The following is a 24181-nucleotide window of genomic DNA, read 5'->3' as shown; positions in this document are numbered from 1 at the left end:
TTGATTAACAACAAGACAACAGACCCAATTTGACCTATCAACCAACTGAACTTCAAGTGCTCAAACAGCTACAAACACCATCAGGTATGCTTCTCCTCATCATATCAAATTCCTCTTGAAGACTTCACAGTCAGACCACGAATAAGCGATCGTTCGCAACTGCATCCTCCCAGACCTTTGAAGTGTAATCAGTCGGTACCCGCTTACCCTGACGTAGGCGAAAAGTCATTGCAGGGTGCATCAGGACAATTTCCGCTTGTCTGGCTCTGGTTATTGCCACGTTGAGGCGTTGTGCCTCGTCCATGAAGCCGGGCTTCGTGGTTCTCACCATATCGAGGAAAACCACATCTGCCTGATTACCTTGAGCCTTGTCTACCGTCAAGACTTCTGTCCTCTCCTGCCACTCAATTGGCCAGCCTTTAACCACATGTGCATACTGACGCATGGAGACACTATATGGTGTCTGGATCATCACACGTCCGGGCTGCTGACTGTCCGTAATGGTTCGAAATGACGGGTCCTGCAAAAGCTTTTTAACTTCAGCCAACACCCAACGATGATTCACAGGGTTCCAGAAACTGTGACAATGGCTTTCCTCTTTGCTCGCCGAAAGGGCAATAATAGCCCGGTTCGCGTTCAGTCTTCGTCCACTACCGAAGGCCTCAAGGTGCCGTCTTAGGTAGCTAACGGTTTCCGGGAACTGCATCGATGATGGGTAATCAGAAGACATCTTTCCGCCATAGAAGAGATCCGACGGCAGCTTGTGCAAGTTGCCATGCGCTCGCTTGTTGATCAACAATGAACTATTGATCGCCCCCAGTCTATTGGCCCTTGCCATGAGACTAAGACGCAGCTGCTCAGAATACGGATTTACCTCAAGGCCTTTCTTCAGGGCATCCCGTGCATCACCACTCTTCACGAAGGGGCGGGTCTGATTGACATCACCCGTAAAAATCCAAGCAAAGGGTTCGAAGAATGCAATCGGAATCAGTGTTGTCAGCTCCCTTGCATGTGGCGCTTCATCCACGAAGATAATATCCGGATTAAAGAGTTTCGAGAAGCCGCCATATGCGGCCACAGGCGTTGTCGCTATGAAGTCCGCTTGCTTCAAAACCGCGGTGTATAGTTTCGTGACTTCATTTCTCAGACATTTCCATTCGTCGTGGTCCAAGGCGTCATTAGCCTCCATTCTGGAGAGCACTTTCTTGAGCGCCACAAACCCACCATGTTTGTGCTTTTCATAGTAGTCCCAAGCAGCTTCATCCAGCGTTGGCGCCTTGTTGGGGTTTCTTCCGGCGTTCAAAGTCTTCTCGATGCTGGCAGTTGTCAGAAACTTTCTCGTGAAGTCCGTTTGTTGGTCACAGTCTTGCGCCTGGTTTTTGCCCAGTCTCTCGCTGTTCTTCATTTCGTAAGGCCAACCGTGCATTCGAATGATGCGAAGATGAAGACCACACTCCTTTGCCAAGTTCCAGTAGCGGTCCGCAGCATCATCGACGGTTTTGTTGAGGTCAACAAGAAACAGGATAGGGTTATACCGCTTTTTGGCACCTGGGCGACGTACTGACTGTATCAAAGCAGAAACGACCATATTCCACTCTGTCTTGCCCGCACCGGGACATCCATTAACAAAGTAGAGACCATTCGGTATGGCCTTTAGGCCATCAAAGGCGGCCATGTGATCCTTATTGAAGGATCGGAATCTTCGCAGAAGACTATAGCGAACCCTATAATCCCGGTGACGTGGATTGCGAAGGTGAGGGAAGATGCTATGCAGATTGACAATTGTCTTTTTTGATCCTTCAAAGTTTAGGATCATCTCAAAAGCAGCCTTGCATTTTTGACTGATCTGCCGGCTTTCAAGCTGGCAATCGCCTGTCAGGCGATGCATCGCGGCAAGTTCGGCCTCATAGGTGTTAGAAAACGTGTCCCATGTAATGAAGATATTTTGCTGGGATGTTTGGTCCAAGGTTAGGCTTTCAAAATCATCGAGTGTAGAGGCTGTCTCCATGTGGTTCATCAGCTCGAGAATCTCTTGATCGCCTTCCTCATTCTTCACCGCACGTGGAACCTGGACGTTGAAGGCCGCACATTTCACGATCTCTGGGCCGACGGTGCTCTCCATATCCTCGTACGGGTTTTTCACGCGAGTTGCTGACAAATTGACAAGAGAATAAGTCCTGTTCGAAAGCTTTATTCTTTCTTCAAACTCGATGCGGAAGTTGTCGGTGAGAGCGGGAAAGATGAGGTCTTCAGATTGTTTAGGGACCGGGACAAGGAGGAGCCAGGTCGTCGTAAAAGAATTTGCCAAGCAATCAATTTGCGCTATGGGCCAGGCTTTGAAAGAGGTCCGAAGATCATTGAACCGTTTCAAAATCGTCTCCTCGTTGCGCTGTTCGATTATAGTACCATTCTCGTGTCTGTTCACATACTCGCTTACAGACAGGGCGTACAATGGTTCCAGTGGCTTCTGAGAGCACAATGTCAGTGACATAATTCACGTGGTTAGATGATCAAAACTCACATTTCCGGACGTATGAACACTTCGTCCGACAGGGGCCGACATGATAGGAGCAGATGGCGCCATATCAGAAGAATAGCAACAAGACGTAACAGCAGTAGAAATCGAGTGAACTAGTAAAGCGCGAACTGCCGTCGGAACAAGATGTCTTAGATGCCTAGCCTCTAGGTGGTCCAAAGTAGTATTGACTTAAAGACTCGTCAAAGCATCGAGAGAAGAAGATGATGATTGAAGAAGCAAGGGTGGAAGCGGGAGCTAGGAGAAGATACATATAGCCAACCTAAGGCAGAAGCGTGCAAGGAAGGATGAAGGAAGGAGGAGAATCGTTTGCACTCGCCGTTTGTTATTATAAGAAGGTGCCCATCTGGGGCTGCCGGCAGGCACCCGACGCGCTGTGAATCACTGTCAAAAGTTGAGGGGGGTTTTCGTGGGCAAAGAAAGAGAAGGCAGTGGCAGCAGGTGCTAGTTCAAGATCGGCTCTCTCTTACAAAGGATAGCTCAGACCCCAGGGCGGGTGTGCCAGGTAAGGTACTAATGTAATGTAATCAAACACTGGTATTCGTGACGGCTACCTTAAGTATCTAAAGCTCGAACAGAACAGTTATCTACCACATCGTGACCTTTCCAGGGAGAAAAACTGTCGTCTAGTTTCCAGGCTGCTACAATACCAAACCAGTAACCACTAATCTCGTTCTCCGTACCATTTTGTCTTGACCAAACCTGCCCAGGAGCTAGGTCAAGTCAATCACCATGTCCTCGACTGCCCAAGGGTCTCTGCCGCGTCGATGTTGTTGTATATCGAAAGTCTCAACAATATTTCCGTCCATCATATCCGGAGAGTGGCGTGGCCTATCCTCAGAATTATCTGTAAGATTGGCTGGTGTATCGGAATCATCCTCAATGAGAATGGCGTCCTGGTTGTTGGTGAATGGCTTCATGCGGTCTTCGTTCAAGAGCCATTGTTCTAAGTGCCTGTAGAGAACACGGACTGTGTTTGGGGGAAACGCATTTCCGATTTGCCGTTTGATGGATGTTTTAGTACCGAGGAACTGATGTGACTTGGGGAATCCTTGCAAGCTTGCATACTCTCTCAGAGTGAGCTTTCGTGAGCCGTCAGGGTAGTAAAAGTAACCTCCGCCAGTGGTGATGGTCCCTGCCAGGCGTTCCGGGTCATATGGCGCTCGTGGTGGATCGAAATAATGGACATTATCAAGGTCATGAAGATCGTCTCCTGCACGGATGTCCCTTAGCGCCTTTCCGATGCTGTTGTAGGGCAATAGTCCGTTGCCACCCTCCTGACTGTGTGTAGCCTGGGGGAAGGTTGGAAGTCTCTCGCCAGGTGCAGCGGCAATGATGATTAGGCGTCTCCGATCTTGAGCAGCTCCCCACGTGCAAAGCCTTATGACTCTCCAGCGTATGGAGTAGCCATGCTGTGTGAAGTCCCCAAGGAAGCCATTAAAGTACTCCTCGTGCCGGTCATGCGTAAGCCCGAATGTCTGTTCCACGGTGATGATACGGGGACGCAACTTCTTGAGTAGTTGATTGCAGCCATATAATGCGAAAATATTCGCATCATCATGTTCTGATGCGTGCGTGTGTGCTGGTGAAAAGAATTGACAGGGCGGAGAAAAGTGTAGAACATCAACTCGCATATGACTCGTCTGCGCGCTGGATAGAAATTGGTCAAGGGACATCTTGTATAGTTCGGTTCCAGGGAAGTTTGCTTGGTAGGTATCCCAAACCTCCGGTGCTTTGTCCAACGCATATCGGACTCTGAAGCCAGCCATGAGGGCTCCTCGCGACACTCCGCCAGCACCAGAACAAGAGTCAAATATCGTGTACTGCTGACCGTGGCTTCGATCTCCTTCGTTGGACCGCTCTGACTCCAGGTCAATAAGGTGACCGCCTGAAAAGGGGTTCCATGAGCCTCCTTTGGCGGTAGTTCCTCGCCATCTGTTGCGGAGTATCTCGTTGGAAATTCTATATTCTCTCCGTGAGACTTCGCTGGAGTCAACACGAACAAGAGATTCTTCAACCTGCTTCCGACGGCTCCCTTGTCCAGCGTAACAAACCTCCAGCTTCTAGCGGCAGGTCAAGTGTGTGGACTGCACATTCGGTCGGCCCCTTTCTGCGGGATGTTGTGGATTGAAGACAACCCGGTTGAAATTGGGGTATTTCGCGTTAGTGATGAGCAGTGGGTGCACTTGAACCACTTGTGATGGACTGATGTCTGTGACCTCTTCGTTGTTCGTGTCGCCATCTCTGCATATCAGCATGCAGACTTCGTTTGGCTTCTTTGGAAGCTTTGCTAAAGCCGAGCGATTTCTCAAGAAGGGTGTGCCACGGATTTTGATCGCGTCTGTAGACCGGCATCGAACCAGAATTTTGACCAGAATAAACTCAACAAGATATTTCCCAGAAAAGAATTGGCGTACTCCGAGAAAGGAACCTGCTTGTATAGTCGTATTCAGTAGCCTCATTGCCTTGAGCTCAAGTTCGCCCTGTTCGAGAAGACGGGCTGAGGTGTTTGAGTGACTGCTGGTGTCCTCATCTCCAATTGTGCAAGATGAGAGACGCCTTCGACGCCCAAAAGTCCCACTAGATTCTTCAGAAAGAAATAAAACGTCATCGGTCTCTGATTGTGCCTCAAGGTCGATTCTTTCGATAGGCATGGTTGAGAACCGGACCTGAGCCTAGCGATCAAAGAAATATCTACGTCGCTGTGTTAGTTTACTGTGAATCGCAATACAGGAAAGAAAAGATTATGATTGCATACCCCGAGAAAACGAGGCAGTTGTGGCCTTTGGCCGATGAATAGAGAGTGGAAAAGTGATGATTGGTTGCAGGAGAGAAAGCGAGAGAAGTGGTTTATTGTATCATGAGTGGTTAGGTCCTTGAGTTTAGGTGAATTCCCTGGTATCTGGGGCAACATATATCTTTCTCTTTGAATATTTGGTCCGCGCAACATGACCTATGGGTCGTTTGTCTCGTCAAAGCTCTTATTCGTCGTGAAACCTTGGTGCAAATACTATCAACTAACTGAGGATTTTATTGAAACAATATTTATGTTCTTGTAGCTTGTATCGTATTCTCGTGACACTTGTGTTACAGCTCTATTACAAGACTTGGTATATATGCTTCCGTTGGCATCATTGCATCAGTGTCGCAGGCGCCATCTCTTACTTGCGCTTGTTCGTGCATAGGGAACCCATCCGCTCTATCTTTCCATTATGGTACACCGAGAGATAGCTCACAAACGGTTTATAGAATCAATGGGTCTTTTGGCTCGGTTGAAGCTCCTCAATCCATGTTCCAGTCCATCAGTGTTCACTATTTGGACAGTGTACATCACATATAAACCGCACGAGATCTGTTATCTGTGTTACTCAATCTGAGAACTTGCATACTACATCTATATTGGTTATTGAATGAGGCTAACTGGCCTCACTAGCTTTAGTGTATGTTCAATAGCTTCCAAGGATATATCCGGTGTCTAATGGGTTCGTGTTGCAAAGGCGTTGTAAGGCAGTGGAAGGCATTTGAATGTAATGAATGAGTTCAGCGACATCCAGCTCGAGCTCCAAAAACATGGCTAGATTCACGAATGTCTCTGGAGACTTTTTCGCTGGGCCCTTTGCTGAGCTCTATTGGGGATGTCATCCACTCAGCTGTTTGATATTAGAACACTTTTGAAGCAACTCATTTACCAAAACTGAAGGGGGTGGCTGAGCCCTGATTTGGTATGATGGAAGTCGGGGTAGCAATTATCAGTGATATCTCAGAGGAAAAAAAAGAAAACGGAGCTGTACAAGCCGAAGTAACCTTTGAAGAACATAATAATCATGTATTTCTTGTGTTCTGATGCTCCTTGATGTTGCTATTTCAAGGGCGAGTGGCACAGGGTAAGTAGATAGGTAGGTAACGTACGAGTAGTCACTCTGACCAATTTCAGTTAGGTAGTTCAGTGGATCCCGGCAGAGCGACGATTTGCGGTGTGGAGATAGACCCCAGCGATCCTTGTGTCGACTGTTGAGGTCATTGATGCGATCAACTATAAGTAATCGCAAAACTGATCAAACACTTACCATGACCAGAACAAAAATGAGTATGCTGTTGATATAAAACATCAAGAGATTGCCTTCTCTTGTGGAATGAAAAGCTATTTGCTATTTGCCGTCAAGTTTTGGACACCACTGCACCCCTGTCCGAGCCTATCTACATCATCTCCAATCTTTCGTCACTTCCATACTTTCACACCTTCTGCGCGACTCGAGATGGCTGCTCGAACTTTACGGAAACGTAAGGTTGCTAGTCGAGAGGAGGCGCCTGTGAAGAAAAGGAAGACCGGGAGGAAGGCCAAGGACCAGGTGGAAAATGAGTATTTGGATGACCTTCCGCACAATCCGGGACCTGTTCGTGCTCCCCGGAAGGATATCGAAACGATTCCCACACCCCCGGAAGATTTGAAAGAAACGCAGGACTTGAAGAAAAGTGCCAAAGTCGAAGAGGTCTCACCCGTGGCCAAATCGGGGATGAAAGCTGCGAACCAAGGTTCGGCCCAGGTCATGGAGTTGGCAACCCGAAGATCCCTTCGCCCAAGGAAATCAGCTGCAAAATCTTCATACTTCGAATCTGATGACGAGACAATAACTAAACTTCAAGTCAAGCCTTCGTCCGTAAAGAAGGAGGTCAAGGATGAGGATCTCCAGGTGGCAATAGAAGCACCAGTTTGGAAAACGGTCAAAAAGACCAAGGATAACCCGTATGGACTTACTCCTGGCATGACGCCCTTTCCAGAGTGGAGCGCCCCATCGGCAGAAGAGTGTGAAGAGGTTTATCGCCGACTGGCGAAAGTACATGGAGAAGCCAAAGCCCCCGAGAAGATACCAGCGCCATCTTTGGAAGTGTCGGGTTGCGGAGAGGTACCATCTGTTCTCGATGCCTTGATTCGTACCCGCTTAAGCGCGAACACTTCCAACCGCAACTCAAGTGCAGCATTCAGGGGGCTGGTGACCACATTCGGCACTGTCGACAAAGGTATTGGGAAAGGCAGCGTTGACTGGAACAAGGTCAGAGTTGCTCCTTTGCCTACCATCGTTGAATCGATCAAGACAGGTGGCTTGGCTCAGGTCAAGGGTAAAGACATCAAGGCAATCCTGGAATTAGTTCATGAAGAGAACACAAAACGACGAGAGGCTTTTATGCAAGAGAAGAAAGGGGGGAACTTATCTGGTATCACCGGAGCGGACAACAAAACTCAAGGTCAAAAAGATCTTGAAATCTTGAAGACAGAACAAGACATTCTTTCACTAGACCATATACATGGTATGGCTCCTGATGAAGCCATGCAGACACTCACTAAATTCCCTGGTATTGGCGTCAAGACAGCATCTTGCGTTATTCTCTTCTGTCTCCAACAACCTAGCTTCGCAGTTGACACCCATGTTCACCGCATCAGTGGATGGTTGAAATGGATACCCCCCAAAGCCACTCGGGATCAAACATTTAGTCACCTGGAGGTGCGCATCCCCAATCAGCTGAAGTATGGATTGCACAAACTGTTCGTCCAACACGGACGAAGTTGTATCCGCTGTAGAGCAAACACAAGCGAGGGGAGTGAAGAATGGAGTAAATCAAAATGTCCTCTTGATGGACTGATGGAGCGAACAGGGAAGAGACAGTATGGAGGGAAAGCAGGATTGAAGAAGCAGCTGAAGGAAGAGGACAGTGATTAAGTGCCTGTAGTTAGATAATTGTGGGTTATTTTCGTTAAATAAGTTGCATCTCTTCAGCATTTCGTGCAACTATCTTTCTTACACATGCATTATCATGCGCGTGTCTTATCACCCCCCGCTATTTCTCATTTAACCCCCTGCAGAAAACGCGGCAACTCAAGCGCGTCAAAGCCCAGCCAGTTTCTGACCTAGCGTTACAACTATTTTCCTGATCTTCTACTTTCTCATATTGCTCCGTACCTAGGCTCGCTGCCTTGCTGGAATACAAGCTTCGACAGGACATCAAGGGACTCTACACATTTTCTGCGACTCAACCTTTCATTCGCATCACTGTTTTGTCCCCTAGGGTTGTCCCGCAAACGATCAGACATTCACGGAACGGGTTGTTTAATTTCGAAGCCAGAGTGCCCCAGCAACGGTCCCTCAACTGAACTTCGAATTTTCGACCACCACCTCCCTAACAACCTTCGACTCTTTGCGACAAGCTTGAAGATACCCTTCACTTCGTCGAATGCGATCCTCGCTAGACTTGACGATAAATCCTCCTAACCTCATGAAAACCCGACCTCCCACAGTACCCCCGAACCCTTTGTTTTAGCCACGATCCCAAGAGATGCGCCAACGTACCTGCGAACCCTACAATGGATCTTCATGAGCAACTCAGCCAATGGTACGAGAAGATTCAACGCTTCGACGAGGAATGTCATCTCCTGTGCCCACGCATCAACGACGAGGATAATGAAAACTACAAACTCGTCGACGACCCCGACTCATCGATTACGCAAGAAGAAAAGAATAGTCGAATTAAGGCAGGAAAGGAGCGACTCGAAGTCACATACTGGAATTGCCTGATTTTTGGCTTCGATCAATCAAGCCAAGGGAAATGGGGAGAGCAGCTTAGCGAGAGGCTTAACGGTTGCTTAAAGCATTGCGCTGATTGTGTCTATAATTGGCATATGCAACGCAGAGAACTCTTGCAGCAATTCCAAGAACGGTGGAATGAAGAAGTTGTAGTCGATATCCGGTCGATGCTGGAGCAGAGAGATGTTGAACGAATCGATCTGAGCCTGCGATGGGCCAAGGGGTTTATTGAGAAGATCATTTCAGCAGGCTCTACTTTCAAGAAATCCCAGCTCGGTGAGCATCTACCCGAGGTCCATATCTCTATATACGAGGCACTATGCTGCATGCCGTATATGGAGGATGCGGATCGAAGGATGACCTTTCAGTATGTTTTCCAGCGACTACAAGGGAAAAGTGGCCTCAAACTTGGGACCAAGGAGCCTTTGCCTGGAATGACCTACTTTATCTTTGACCTCAAAAATCAGGATCGCCGAAAATGGGCAACAGATAACTATCGAAACCTTGACAGCAATAGTATGACATTGGAACAGTTCGACTGGGCTGTCAGCAGCGGTCTGACAAGGGCCATTGAGGACATTTCTAAAAAAGAGCCTCAAGCTGTGGACTCGTGGCCTGAAATGGAGCAGTTCTGGGAAGGATTCAATGAAATTTTAAGGACCTTGACTGCGGACGTCATTCTGCAGCGGTTACGGAATCTCGAGCTGAACGGCACAATCAGTCACATCTACGACCTTCTGTTCCGCCATATCCAGTTTTGCCCTGCCGAGAGTGTCTTGGTGATGACCATCACAATCCTCACAAACTTCCTAAAGAAGGCACCCAGGGCTTTTTGGGATGTTATCGGCGATGCCCGGCCAAATGTTATCGCTGACTTAATCTTTGCGAGTCCCGGATACAAGAATCTCCTTCGTCAATCTCTAGAAGATTGCTGGACTGGCTACGATGGTAGCATTTCCCGTGGTCCCTTTCCTACGTCTTGGGTTGATCCATGGCTCCAGTCAGTCGGCCGCGATCGCAGATATAACGCCTGCGAGATCTTGATGCACACTCTCTTCGAATCACTTGCGAAAGACGAGACTATCGGGGAACCGGGCCGTGCGGCGTGTATTCGAGCTGGATTTGACGCTTTACAGCTTACCATATCAACCTTTGTCGACCCAGAGACGAAGATTGGTGCGGGAACCACTCATCTCTACGCATGCTGTGCGTTCAACCTAGTTATGAAGTACAAGGACATCATTCTCCGGAACTTACGTGCCCCTGGCCAGGAAAAGGAAGGCTGGGTGACCTTTCAAGTAGCAAATGCAGCTAAAAAGGCCATGCAAGCTGCCATGAAACTTGATATGAAAGTCTTTGCGGAGGAGTATATAGCTTGCCTGGAGGGCAGCCAGCTGCAATCCGCCGTCACCAGGGACTCGAAGGCTTTCTGGCAAGGTATTATTGAGATGTTCGATTTGTCAACCGAGCAGGTCGACCTTGCGAGAGATATCGTCTTGTCGTTAGAGCCCTTGATTGGTGTGGAGCAGATCAGGGCCTTGAAGAGCGACGATAAACTGAGCGATTCGAGCAAGAACTTCAACAAGTCTCTTGCTGCAACGGTGGATATTCTTGGGAATCTTCTTGGTCGAATGTCCGAACTAGACGCTGCCACAGACCTGAATACCTTCTTTGACGACCGCCTGGCTTTCCAAGGTACTATTACACTCTCCACCCATGGAGAGGCAGGACTTGCTGAAGCAGCTGCCGAGCTGCTGAAGAGCTGGACTGGAGAGATTTCCCAGAGCGGCGCCTTCGAGCAAATGTCACAGCTGCACCCTGAGCAGACCCTCTCCTCCATAGTATGGGCCCTAGAGCGAGTTTTGAAACCTCCAAACCCCTGGGGCCCTATCAGGCCAATGCTAAATATGAGTCGAGATATCCTCCGTGGTTTGACTGACCCCATGTCTGGAGTCTTGCGAATCAAGACCCTTGAGCCTATGTCGGCTGCGAAGGTCTTGCGTTGGTGGAGCGAACAGTGGCGTTTTGTCTCTACTGCGTGTAGAAACATTGAGGGATGGTCTCGATACATTCAGAACGCCGTCATGACAGAATTCTGCCGAGAAATCATGGAACTCGCTGAAGCCCTCGTCGCTGAGGATGGTCTCATCACTTCAGCGATTTCCAAGGCTTTGAACAAAAGTGAGAAGGATACTATGTCTCAAATTCTTATCCCTGCAAAGCAACACTTTGGTGGAATGGAGAACATGATTCGTCTGAAGGACAAGTGGCTCGTTGATGTCACAGTCAGAGTCTTGTGCAAGATTCTGACCCGACTTCGAGAAAACAACCATGAGATCAACCCTGCCTCCCGCAAGCTTATCACTGATGCCTGCCTACCTACAAATGTCCCGGGCAAGTTTGTCAGGTCAACCAACATGACTGACCAGCAGCGAGCAGAACTTCTTCAAGCCCTTGGACAAACAGATGATGAAATTCAAATCTACCAGCTCGGTGTTGCGCAGACACCATTAGCACAGAGACCCAAAGATGGTATCAAGAAACAAAGCAAACTTGACGCTTGGTCCAAGTCTGGCACATCATCCAGCAGTACAGCTACGGTAGCACCACCAAGATCTAATCGTGAGGACGTGCTCGATCTCAGCAGATCTATAGACAGCCCCATCCTTAGGCAGCTGGAGGCTAAGAAAGCCAAGGATCAGGCAAAGGCCAAAACAAAGGCTCAAGCTATGATCAAGCCCAGAACCCAGATTGCCCCTGATAAGAAGGAGATCGCGGCGATCAAGGAGGCCAGACAAAAGGCCAAGCTTGAAAAAGAGAAGCGTGATGCTGCGGTCATTGCGAACGCCAAAGCTCTTAGGGGAGAAACTGTCCCTGGTGAGGGTTCCGGCTTGCATAGTCTTGGCCTCATCGGCAAGGATCACGGCCGAAGCGAGATAATGGTTAACAGTTCCGAAGAAGAATCTGATGAAGAGGAAGAAGATGTATCAGATGCCGATAACGAACTGGCTGCCCTTAGCACGGGAGGCCAGACAGCTTTGGAAGAAGCTAACAAGCGGCGCATGGCAAAGGCTTTGCAAGACAAAATGCGTAGACCAGTGAAGAAGGTTAGACAGCAGCGCTCAGTCAAGGATAGGAGAGCCAGAGTCATCCCTCCTATGGACAGATTACACAACACAATCCTAGCTTGGGATATTTTCCATGGTGGTAACGATCCTCCCAATGGCCCAGCAGCTTCAGAAGTTGCCACCAAGTATTCCGAACCCAGAACGTACCAGGATACCTTTTTCCCCTTGCTTGCCTCAGAAGCTTGGCGCTCTTTTGTCACAGCTAAGGATGAGCTCACGTCTCAGCCATTCGGGATGAAGATTGCAAGTCGTGCGAGCGTCGACAGCTACCTGGAGGCGACCTTCACGATGCCAGTGGTCCAAAGCAGAGAGCGCGGTGTCTCTGAAGGTGACATTCTTCTCGTCTCAGAATCGGAACAACCTTTGATCGACCAGACAGCTCGACATTGTTTGGCTAGGGTTCACCGCATCACCTACAAAAAGGAGCTGATCGAGATCACATATCGTGTGGCTTCCCGGAACAATCCCATGACACAGGTGTTGACCCCGAATGTTAGCGTGTTTGGAGTGAAGATTACCAACATGACAACAATCGAGCGAGAATTCGCCGCGCTGGAGAGTCTGCCGTATTATGATCTAATGGACGAAATCCTGAATGCTGAACCGTCTCCTATTCTGCAATATGGAGATGAGAAGATAAACAACTGTATGAACAATTATGCTCTGAACCGAGGACAGGCTACGGCGGTTCTAGGTGCTCACGACAATGATGGTTTTACGCTTATTCAGGGGTGAGTCTCTCGGTCTTGGTTATTGACGAAGCTAATATAAAGCAGCCCTCCCGGTACTGGAAAAACGAAAACTATCGTGGCCATGGTTGGAACCTTACTCTCTGAGCAACTGAGTCAATCAGGCAATCAAGGCATTCCCGTAGGCGTACCTCTGCGACCGAACGGTGTACCAGGTGCACCCAAACAAAATCGTTCGAAAAAGCTTCTTGTTTGTGCGCCCAGTAACGCCGCCGTAGATGAATTAGTGCTACGTTTGAAGGCTGGTGTCAAAACGATCTCAGGGAAAACCAAGAATATCAACGTGCTACGACTCGGTCGGAGTGATGCCATTAATGCAGCTGTAAGGGACGTCACCCTAGACGAGCTTGTCAAGGCCCGCATGGAGGGCGATCAGACCAAGGATAAAGCCAAGGCCGACCGTGACCAACTCCACGAGAATGCCGGAAAGGTAAAGGAAGAGCTGGGAAAACTGCGTCCCCAGCTGGAAGCAGCAAAACTCATGGACGATCGAACCCTCTACAACAAGCTATCCCGAGAATTCGACGAATTGAAACGACGCCAAATGTCCTATGGAAAACAAATCGATGCCGACAAGAGCAGCGGCAATTCTGTAGCCCGAGAGATGGAAATGCGGCGCCGCCAAGTCCAGCAAGAGATCCTCAATAACGCTCAGGTTCTGTGCGCTACTCTGAGTGGCAGTGGTCACGAGATGTTTCGAAACCTGGAGGATGTAGAGTTCGAAACAGTCATCATTGACGAAGCTGCTCAGTGCGTTGAGTTAAGTGCCTTGATTCCACTCAAATACGGCTGCTACAAATGTATTCTCGTTGGAGATCCTAAACAGCTTCCCCCTACAGTTCTGTCACAGTCAGCGGCGAAGTTCGGTTATGATCAAAGTCTGTTCGTCCGAATGCAGCAAAATCACCCACGATCGGTGCATTTGCTGGACATGCAATATCGTATGCACCCCGAGATCAGCTTGTTCCCCAGCCGCGAGTTCTACGAAGGACAACTCGCCGACGGACAGAACATGCATGAGCTCAGGCAACAGCCGTGGCACAAGAGCGCACTGCTTGGTCCTTATCGATTCTTCGATGTCCAGGGTGTCCAGGAGAGGGGTCACAAGGGCCAGTCACTGGTCAACACCAAGGAGTTGGATGTTGCTATCCAGATATACGATCGCTTTAGTAACGAGTACCGTGAATGCGACTTGACTGGCAAGATCGGTATCATCACTCCTTACAAAGCTCAACTTTATGAGTTAAGAAACCGCTTCCGATCGCGATATGGCGAGAACATCACAAGCATAATCGAGTTCAACACCACCGATGCTTTCCAGGGTCGCGAATGTGAGATCATCATCTTCTCTTGTGTTCGTGCCAGTTCTACTGGCGGTATCGGTTTCATGACTGATATTCGACGTATGAACGTCGGTCTGACTCGTGCTAAATCATCGCTGTGGATTCTTGGTGACTCGAGAGCGCTTGTTCAGGGCGAATTCTGGCGAAAGCTTATTGAGGATGCCCAGGCCAGAGATCGCTACACTAATGGCGACGTCTTGTCTATGTTTAGGAAGCCCCTCGAAAAGGCAAAGCCGGGCGCTTACCTTCCCCCACCACCCCAAGCTCAAGACCGTGATGTTCCAATGCGAGATGCATCTTTGGGAACGTCGTCACTGCCCTCATCTCGTCCAAACTCACCAAAGGTCGAAGGAGCTCAGCAGCCAACAGCTCCCACAACTCACATACCTGGCATTGGAGGAGGTGAACTGGCTGGAGTTCTGCCACGCTCTGCTGGGCCTCCTGTCATTCATACCTCGTCAAGCAAGCCTCCAGGAGAAGCACGAAAGCGACCTCATGACGGACCAGATTCAAATCAGCCAGTTCCTAAAAGGGTATGCCCACAGACATAACAAATACCGAGAACAAGGTTTTGTAAGCTAACAGTCAAACAGATAGCAAGTGACAAGGCTCGGGGCGGTGGACTCATGGGCAAGTTTGGGAACAAGTCGCACCGGCCGCCCAAGGCTCCCACCGACCCTTCAGCGATGGCAGTAATGGGTCTGGCGCCTCCCGAAAGACCGCCTGCAGCAGCACCGGCCAGTCCCTCGTTATCAAGCGGACCCCAGGCCCCAACAGGGCCCAGAATTCCGACAGGACCTTCGAATCCGGGGCCGCAATATAGCAACATCCAGGTATGTTTAACACTCTGAGTTCGATGAGATGCTTTGCTTATACTGTTCCCAGCAACGACGCCCACCTCACCCGCCTTCCTCTCGCAAGAAGGGGAAGCCAAGTCTCTTCGTTCCAAAGAAACGGTAAATTTCATGACAAAACGAGACCCTGTATAGTAAGCATAGAGGATGATACATAGTAGATAGCATTTCTGGGCGTTGGCGGTCGACGTGCATTATTTCATTTGTACATGGCATTCACGAATAGGACATAATGGGCTGCGGCGGGTTTTTCTCTGGGGGATTAAACATGGCCAAACATGCCTCACTCCTGGCTTCAGTCAGAAGATAGGCTCGCATACATCATTCATGCGTGGGTCGCCTACGGTGATATGCAAGGGGGCACGAGGCCCCCTCCTGTGGCAGTCGGATGGAGAACTGAAGCATTAAGCATTAAACCTGACCAACCTGGAAGATTCTGAGGCCAGCTGTTAAGGTTGAGACGCTCAACGAGATCCATGGGCTTTCCATCAATGCTGGAACATGGTAATGGCAGAGCACTGCATCATTTCCACCATCTCGTTCACAGCTGAGGTTGGTTGCGTCACGTGATACTGTTGAAACAATGTGAATGGAGGAGATGGCAGTGCATGTTTGCGCTGAGCATGGGTCAACTCGCCTAACCGTCCGGTAGTGAGGACGATCATCAGCGGACAGGGATCGTGTCATTTCAATGGGCAGGGATAACAACAAGGGACCCTGGTGACGAGTGAAGTCAGGCAATGTCCGATCCTGGTCAAGTTCCCACGGACAATAGACGAGGCTACTTCTACATGATCACAAGTGACAAAAGGGTGGTTGTGCTATGATGTAAAGGCAAATGGTGATGGAGGCATTATTGACGACAGTGGCCTTTTAGCTTCTCCAAAGAGGGTCAATTCGGCTCAGATTATATCAATGCCAAGACGACAGAGAGTAGGGGATGACGCTAGACTCTAGAGATAATGCTCAGTCAGGCACAGACATCATATCCTCTGGGTAACAGTTGGTAACTTGGCACAATGATGACACTAGCGGTCTCCTACAGAGGAGATCAGCAGTGGCGCTCGGAAAGGCTTTTGGCGGTTGAGCAACGACAACGCGGTATTGGTGATTGGATAAGGTTGTGACGACCCGAAGGAGGAACCTCGTGAGCTGAAAAGAGATGGCTACCATCCTCTCGGGGTTGAGTGAAATGTTTGTGGATTGTTGAAACAGGGAGCTACTCCCTCGGGATTAGATTTCAGAAGACTCAAGACTCTGGATACGGAGCAAGAATAAACTATTCAAAGAGCCAACCAAGCTCATCCTAAACTTATTCAAGTATTTTTAGCATCCAGTCTTGAGTTCTGCTATGACAGTTTGAAGATTGGTGCATACCTACGTAAGTGGTTCAACAAGTGGCCAAGGTCTAGGACAAAATAATGCGAACATGGCTTGGATTTTCAGCTGATTCTTGGTTCATATGCATACTTCTCTACCTCTTGTGAACCACCCGAGATACCTGAGAAGGTAACACAACTCACGGTGGTGACGACGACCAGCCAGCTGCAACCACTGACCGATGACTTTCGGCAACCAACTGCTATGAATTGTTTCTTTCTCAAGGGAAAGGTTTTGCGAGCGGCTGGGACTTAAAGATCTGTCCACTTGCATGTGCATACATACATCACTTCTGGTGGCTGGCGAAGAGACATGCATAAAGCGACAACAGAAAAAAGCAAAGAGAAAGAGTGACGGGAACGAAGCTGGCCAAGGGTCAGGAAAATGAGATCTCCAGCGCAAATATGACTAGGGATAGTTTGACAAATGAAACTATTTCTACGCCGATCTTGGTTGACATCCCGAACAACCGGGTGTGTCGTGCCGCATCGCGAAAGAGTCGTAATTACAACATCAGAAAGAGACCCAGCAGATAATGGAGATGAGCTGAGCTAGAACAAAGCAGCACGATCTCCCTTTTGGTGAATCTGTGCTTTAGAGGCTCTGATTGGCGAATTGGGGAAAACGTTCCCACTCCATCAAATTCAACGGGCATAATTAGCTTTCGGATCCTGAGCTAAGACTAAATAGCGGCACTTGGCCTTGGTGGCGCTCCAGGGTTTTATGGAGAGTGACGGCATACATGGGCTCTAGGACCTCTTTGATGCTCCTGCTCCTGCTACTGCTACTGCTGTCTGTCTGCTCTGACGCGGTTGGGAAGGTCCCTGAACTGGGCTGAACTGGGGGAGAGAGTGGGATGAGGCATCGCCCCCGGGACGTGTAATTTCTTCTTCTTCTTCTCAACACCATCACTTCTCAATTTCTCATCTTTGTCACAATCTTGGCCTTGTTTTGTGGCTGTCAATACCCAGTGTAAGACATATGTATTCGCGGTGACACAGACTCCCTCCTGTACCTATCATACCTACTATCACTCGGGTCACCGGTCTGCAACCACCCGCCTCCTAATCTCGATCCAAGCCTCCAAAGGAAAGGGAGGACACGAGAAAAGCCCCGAAAGACAACCAAAGGTGAGACTAATTTAAAGAGATCCCTTCGTGTACAAACCATGTCCCGTGAATACTCAACTGATACATCTATCTAGCTCAGGCCTGTCTTTCATGGATGCAAGTGCATCGTTGCGCAAAAGCGTGTAAGCCCATCCCATGTTCTGTGTCAGATGTTAAGCTGGCCCGGCATGGCTCAAGTTATCGGCCTTGATCCTGAGGCCTCTGTCACGTCGGGCAGTGGCGCTTCCTGTCCTCGCACAACAACCCCCCCAGCTCTCACTTCTTCTGCATCTGCATCTGTGTCTGCGTCTACTGTCCCTAATGCAAATCGGCATTCGTATCAGCATCTGCAAAGGCCAGGCTCCCAAGCCCAAGCCCAAGCCCAAGCACGTACCCGACCAAGAGCAAAATCTGCATCAAATTTGCTAGGTGGCCCGGAAAAGGACAAGGACTTGCATTTTCACGACGACACCTTCATCGACCAGCAGCAGGAGGAGGACGGGGAACCGCATGATGGCCTTGCAGAGCTCATTGACTTTCTGAGGAACCACAGCCCTCCGTCAGGTAACTTTATGTCTATCCCCGATGGAATTCCCCCAGAGGACAGGGGGCGATGGTACAGGCTCCGAAAGTTGGGCAAGAGGAGTAAATCACTCTCCAAGTCGCCTCAGACCATTCGGCTTCCAGACTCAGCTGTCTCAGGCACAACGATAGGCGGACATCGACATATTGCAATTTCCATTCCCTTGGACGCCTCGCCGTTTGGTCGAACTCCCAGGTCTCAGTATCCTATATACCAGCACCGGAGCGTGAAGCCTCTCACTTCCCAGTATGCTCCTACCAGAGCAGTTTTGAACGACAAAGGCGTCGTGACAGTGTTACGGACTGTCACTGAGGACAGAGAATCATCGCCTTCGGTGAGCCCGGCAAACTCTCAGCTTCTCTTATCTACCATCCCTCAAAGATCTCCAAACTCATCGATCAATGGACACTCTACTCCGGCGCCTATCAATAGCAGTAACCAAAGTGCGACACCGGAGTATTTGAACGTTTTGGCAACGCCTCCTCCGAGGATAGTGTCCCCGGACCAAGTCAGACAAGCTAATGAGCAGGGCCGAGGATTTCAAAGCAATGAACAGGGGAACACACATGCAGGAAGCCCAAACAATCACGATAGAATCCCTTCACGGAGTCCCAGCTTGACAGGGGGTCGCTTCGTACACCTCGGCGACCTGTCGATCGATACTATGATGTCTCAGTCAACCAAGACAGAAGCCCACCAGGTTCCTACTTCACCTGCCCGCCCCGTTTCCCAGGATGGATCTTATCAACCCTCGCTTTCCAAAAGCATAATGACCACAAGCGAGAATGATCCTGTTGTTGCAGAGGCTAGACCGGTCGAGGCAAGGCCAGTATCAGCCAGAGAATCGCGCATTCGATTATCCACGAAGAAAACTGAGGAACCTTCTGTTACTGTGATCACCAAAAGCCCACTACGTGTCCAACGTCAAGTTTCTAGGAAACAAAGAACAAAGGAGAGATCCTCGACACCTGAAGACAAATTGTCACAGAGTCGCCGTGACAAGGTCAGGGACAAGAAAAAGAAGGACATGGAAGCTGCTTCTTTGAAACGGCGCAGTATGATATCTATTTCGATGGACCCGCAGCCTGATTTTGAGCAGGAGACTATCAAAGAGTCGCCTAAAGAAAAGGCAGAAGAGCCACCACCATTGCCACTCAGGTCTCCCCAACGCCAGAGCATGTGCCCCATCATGGTTGTCGCCAATGTCAAACCATCGCCTCCCCCATCAGCGGTTGTCCCGGCGCCCCCAAAGAGACAAACGACCGCAAACCCAGAGGGCTTGACCTCTGCTATGAAGCCGAAGCCGGACGAAGCGGTGCCTAAGCAAGAAGACGACACGTCCAGTCGAGCAATATCTCCATCTCCAGCCTCATATCAGAACGGGTCACCGACGCCTCCCCAATCCGCTCACTCATCACCAACTCATAAAGTGGACTCACATGATAGAACATCCCTTTCGCGACGTCGGGAGTGGAGTGCTGCTCGAGAACAAGAGCGTAAACGAAAAGAAGCCGCCTCGAACGCCAGTCCCCGGCCCAGGGCAAGAAGGGCCGTCACGATGAGAGAAGACACCGGGGACAAAGCGCCCACCGTGGAAAATGAGGTTTTGCGAAGATATGAGGCATACCGTGAGTACCGCATCAGAGAGATGGAGCGCAGAATCAGGAGATTGGAGCGCAATGGAGATGTCTGGCTTCGTGCCCTTGTGCCAGTATTAGACAATCTCAACCGCACGCTCGCTAATTCTCAAGACGGGCACCCAGGCGGGGCAAAGGGGTGGATCTCTGATGATGACCGTTCGAACTTTCAAGCAACGTCTAAGATGAGACCATCAAGCCGAGGACGTTTGATGACAAGGACAGGGACATCCGAGCGGGAGTTTCTGGAGCAACTTGTACGGACTAAAGAGGAGCTTGAGGCTGGAAGTGTCAGCGATGACATGAGCGGCTTTGATACGATCGAACCTCTTATGAGAGAACTGGCTGGTCGATCTCGACTAAGCTTTGAAGCAAGATCACTTGGAATGGATGATGAGGGATTGCTGCATTCTCTTTCCGAGTAGTGGATCTGCCAGAAGACGTATATAATCCAAGTACAAGAGAAGAAGACGGGAAGGCTGATTTGTTTTTTATCTGCGGTATAGGAATGGCTGGTTGGTTTGTGTGCAGGATGAGCGAAGCATTGGATTTTGGATGCGTTCAACAACGTTACTATAGTATAGTCTTGCACCTGACGTGCATTTTCCTAGCTAACGCCTATCATGATCAGTTTAGAGTATTTCCTAGTATGTACCGTATCTATCCAAAATAGCTAGTTTCTTGTTTAGTTTCACCGAATTTAATAATAGGTAGCTCACATGGCGATAACCCAAGGTTATAACTTGCGATTAAACACTAAGCCATCCTCTTGGCATCTTATGCTAGCCGTTACACTTTATTTCACAAGACAAGAAACACAGAATCTAGTTTCAATCCCAAAATCACTTCTGTTTATACCTAGTTGGGTAACAAGCTTCTGCACTTGGATCGGGCCCGCTCATGGCGAGCGAGATCTTATATGACGTAGGTGATCCCTCGCACGAACCTGCGTCTACGCATCATCAAAGACATGAGATGCCAGGGAGCTAGATGATTGTCAAGGGAAGGGTGAGACAAAAGTGACAACCAGCTGTTTATACGGTCGTTTGAGGTGCGAACTTGATTTTCCAACCAATGACACCAATTTAGAACTTCCTCGTACCTTACATTCATCCTTCTAACAACACCCAATTGGTTCAATAAACTTGGCTTACACGATAGCACTGGGACATCCGACTCATGTGAATCAACCATGAGCAAGCCCTGGATCTTTGTATGTCCTTCAACCCGAGGAATTGGTTATGCTCTCACTCGACACCTCCTCCAGAAGACATCCTTGCCCATCCTCGCAACAGCTCGTCTCCAACACGACCCAGAAAGTGTGAAGAAGTCACTCCTCGAAGGTCTCACCGAGAACGAAGGTCTCACCAAACGCCTCTCAATAGTTCACGCGGATGTCACAGACGAGGGGTCTCTCATTGATGCAGCTTCCAGAGCTGCCGAGCTGTTCCCCCCTGACAGGCACCACCTGCGACTTGCATGCGCGGTTCCTGGCGTCCTCAAACCCGAAAAGAATGTCAATCAGATAGACGCAGAGGCTAGTTTGGGGCAGTTCCGCATCAACACCATTGGTCCTCTCCTCCTTATCAAACACTTCGACAAGTTTCTCCCTAGGCGGAGCTCTGAGCTCGAGGGCAGCCCCGACAGTGATGAAGTAAAGATGCCTCCCCATTCGGTGTGGCTCAGTATGGCAGCTCGGGTTGGCTCCACATCAGATAACAGGGCCGGGGGATGGTTCTCATACCGGGCGAGCAAGGCGGGAGTTATCAGCCTGGGCAAGAGTTACGACATATTTCTCCGTGGGCGGAGTGGTGATAAGGCCATCTCCATTGCCTACCACCCTGGCACGGTCAAGACAGACCTGAGCAAGGGTTTTTGGGAGAGTACGAAGGAGGGCAAACTATTCAGCCCTGAATTCGCTGTCGACAGACTTGTAAAAGTCGCGACAGGTCTCCCCCTGGAAGGGCGAGGCAAGTGTATGGATTGGAACAGCAAGGAGATCCTCCCATAAAGTGAGGCGTGGAAACTACAGTGCCATAGCATTAAAAGAGTCGAAGAGATAATGCAGCTTAGGGTTGTTCGTACGAAAAATAAGTTATTAAACCAGTATCTGCTCTGCCCTTTCCCCAAGATCTTGCCAGCCAACATATCCATACATGAGACCGAACCAGACAGCGACCGCTGTCCACTCGCTGCCTGATCAGGCTACCTTTTCAAACAAAGTCAAGCTCAATCACATAACTGCAGTACCTCTTGGTCTATAGCTCCACTTCTTGGAAGGATGCTCCATCTGGTGTAGGTGCAGTCTTCGCGTTTGACTCATCCTCTGCGTCGTCATCTGACGCTCCTTGCTTATCGTCGTGTTCGGGTTTACTTGATTCCCCATTATTGGCGGGCCGTAGGGCAACCTTCTGCTCCTCTTTATCCTCGAATCGCACCTTTTGTTCCTCTTGTGGTGACGTCTTCGTCTTTTGCTCGATCTCGACTTCCTCTTCGCCTTCAGTGCTACTACCGCTGGAGCTCTGCTTCCCGCCGTTCTTTTGCGCGTCCTCTTCCTCCTTCTCTTTGACCTTCTCGTCTAGCTTCTCTTCCGATGGAGATGTCTGCCCACCGTTGTGAGCAGGTGGCACGGGCAGGCTCTTCTCCTCCTTCTCTGGAGGTGGTGGAGGTGAAGCTTCCTCGGCTAGGGGGCCTGGCTTCATAGCATCCAGATAGAATTTGGTAACACCTAGGATGCGGCCACTCTTCTCGCAAGCCTCAACCCATTCGGGACGTACGACGGGAATGTTGCTCTCGACAGCTTTCTCCCATTGCTGCCCGCGTCCCTCAGTGGTAACAAAATGCGTCGTGTCAATGCGGACGCCATCAACAATCTTGGCCCCGATGCGCTCAACCGCACTTGTCAAGCTGTCCTTGACGGCACTAGGCAGAATACCGGTAGTAATTGTAATACCTCTTAGGTCCGTCATTTTGTGCGTCCTCACGGGGACGCGCTCACTGATGAAGGTGCCGGCGCTTGTGCGCAGGACCAGGTGGAAGGTATACTCTGTATCAACAGCAAGGCCGCTAATCTTTGTGCTGTGCATCTGTAATGGGCGAGGGATGTTTCCGGCCTTTTGGCCATTTCGGTAGAGACTCAAAGAAATAAGGTCGGCGGTAGCAAGCTGAATAGGATCCCACTCAAGAACGACCGAGGTTTGGGTGGCATTGCGGCATCGCAGCACTGGGGTTGTAGGCTCGGAGGCACCAAATGAGTTGTAGATGCTGTCTTGAAGGGCACGGAATGCGCGATCGGCGGCAGCTTCCTTGGTCGCGTTCTGCGAAACGTTGATGTCGACGATGCTGCCTGAGGAGATGTTGGGAGGGAGGAGAATAGATGGGAATTCGATCTAATGACAGTCTCTGCATTAGCAATCATCACAAACAGATAAGATGCTTCAAGCTCACCAAGCGCTTGTCCGGTGTCAGGAGAACAGTAACGCCGGCATCGACCTTGCCGACAGTGAGAGAGACGAGCATCGTTGCGAGTGTCGCAGCAAACAAAGGGTGATGACGCCGAGGGTAGTCACTAGGCTATCACGCAAGCGGAATAGAGAAAGTGAAACAAGGGTATCTTTGAAAAGAAGAATCTATAGACGGCGCTGACCAAATCGCCTATCTGTGGTTGAAGCGAGAAAGGTTGCTGATAATGCGAATGCGATAGGGATGGAACGTCGACGTGGAATCTTTGGTTGGGACGGGCTGCATGAGCAAGGACACATGCCAGCCAACAAGGGCACCAAGGACAAAGAGCTCCCATTCAGCCTTCAACAGCAAATTGGGGAAGAGTCCCTGGAGCTTAGGCCCTGCGCCCCTGTGAGGCTCTCCGACCTCAGGGCACTTCACTAGGTACTAAGTGGGGACTCGGGAGCTAGAGGACAAAGCTCACACCTCGCATCGGATTGGATGTTGCATGTTATCCTCTCATGTGTATCATCCTAGACTACCTACCTATTGACGAATGCTCGCTCAACTTGACACGATTGGGTGTATTAATATACAGTTTATTGGCGAAAACATTGGTATCAAAGCGTCAAGTACACACATGAGTTACTAACCCACGCAAATGTGGATAATCTGATCCATCTCTCTCAGGTCTACCACTGCGTTGGCTCCAAATCAGACAAAGGATTCCGTAAAATTCCATAATCAAGACCTTAATGATACTCCCTCATATCCCTTCTGAGGATACCACCAATTTCCAAAACACCAATTTTCCGCAGAATGCACCCTAGAGCCGATATA

At 49.6% G+C, this 24181-nt stretch overlaps 7 protein-coding genes across 8 annotated transcripts; 4 read left to right on the top strand and 3 right to left on the bottom strand.

Moving 5' to 3' along the window:
* Positions 1 to 130: 130 nt before the first annotated feature.
* On the bottom strand, positions 131 to 2563 carry FOIG_02152 (uncharacterized protein; the record flags this gene model as incomplete). The annotated part of the gene is made up of 2 exons (XM_031199323.1): positions 131 to 2467; positions 2522 to 2563. 2 exons carry the CDS (start codon positions 2561 to 2563, stop codon positions 131 to 133), a joined length of 2379 nt encoding a protein of 792 aa, XP_031071360.1.
* A 520-nt stretch (positions 2564 to 3083) lies between these two features.
* FOIG_02151 (DNA (cytosine-5-)-methyltransferase) lies at positions 3084 to 5190 on the bottom strand (the record flags this gene model as incomplete). The annotated part of the gene is made up of 2 exons (XM_031199322.1): positions 3084 to 4599; positions 4675 to 5190. 2 exons carry the CDS (start codon positions 5188 to 5190, stop codon positions 3250 to 3252), a joined length of 1866 nt encoding a protein of 621 aa, XP_031071359.1. The 3' UTR covers positions 3084 to 3249.
* Positions 5191 to 6554: 1364 nt separating this feature from the next.
* Positions 6555 to 8373, top strand: FOIG_02150 (amidophosphoribosyltransferase). 2 transcript variants are annotated; one of them, XM_031199321.1, is made up of 2 exons: positions 6561 to 7843; positions 7903 to 8354. In XM_031199321.1, exons 1-2 carry the CDS (start codon positions 6670 to 6672, stop codon positions 7941 to 7943), a joined length of 1215 nt encoding a protein of 404 aa, XP_031071358.1. In that variant the 5' UTR covers positions 6561 to 6669; the 3' UTR covers positions 7944 to 8354. The 2 variants fall into 2 exon arrangements, with proteins under 2 accessions (XP_031071357.1, XP_031071358.1); XM_031199320.1 differs by having other exon boundaries at positions 6555 to 8373.
* Positions 8374 to 8475: 102 nt separating this feature from the next.
* On the top strand, positions 8476 to 16290 carry FOIG_02149 (uncharacterized protein). Its single transcript, XM_031199319.1, has 4 exons — positions 8476 to 12973; positions 13019 to 14867; positions 14928 to 15167; positions 15220 to 16290. The coding sequence occupies exons 1-4, from the start codon at positions 8895 to 8897 to the stop codon at positions 15292 to 15294; spliced, it is 6243 nt and encodes a 2080-aa protein (XP_031071356.1). The 5' UTR covers positions 8476 to 8894; the 3' UTR covers positions 15295 to 16290.
* A 1103-nt stretch (positions 16291 to 17393) lies between these two features.
* Positions 17394 to 20639, top strand: FOIG_02148 (uncharacterized protein). Its single transcript, XM_031199318.1, has 2 exons — positions 17394 to 17698; positions 17773 to 20639. The coding sequence occupies exon 2, from the start codon at positions 17848 to 17850 to the stop codon at positions 20320 to 20322; it is 2475 nt and encodes an 824-aa protein (XP_031071355.1). The 5' UTR covers positions 17394 to 17698; positions 17773 to 17847; the 3' UTR covers positions 20323 to 20639.
* Positions 20640 to 20825: 186 nt separating this feature from the next.
* FOIG_02146 (uncharacterized protein) lies at positions 20826 to 23675 on the bottom strand. The gene is made up of 2 exons (XM_031199316.1): positions 23345 to 23675; positions 20826 to 23286 (listed from the first exon to the last, which is right to left on the bottom strand). The coding sequence occupies exons 1-2, from the start codon at positions 23414 to 23416 to the stop codon at positions 22156 to 22158; spliced, it is 1203 nt and encodes a 400-aa protein (XP_031071353.1). The 5' UTR covers positions 23417 to 23675; the 3' UTR covers positions 20826 to 22155.
* FOIG_02147 (uncharacterized protein) lies at positions 20875 to 22012 on the top strand. The gene has a single exon (XM_031199317.1). The coding sequence runs from the start codon at positions 21090 to 21092 to the stop codon at positions 21906 to 21908; it is 819 nt and encodes a 272-aa protein (XP_031071354.1). The 5' UTR covers positions 20875 to 21089; the 3' UTR covers positions 21909 to 22012.
* Positions 23676 to 24181: the final 506 nt, after the last annotated feature.

Source organism: Fusarium odoratissimum (genome assembly GCF_000260195.1).
Source record: "Fusarium odoratissimum NRRL 54006 unplaced genomic scaffold supercont1.2, whole genome shotgun sequence".
NCBI classification, from domain to species: domain Eukaryota; kingdom Fungi; phylum Ascomycota; class Sordariomycetes; order Hypocreales; family Nectriaceae; genus Fusarium; species Fusarium odoratissimum.
Note: the sequence above shows the minus strand (reverse complement) of the source record. Positions and strands in the feature narration are given on the sequence as shown.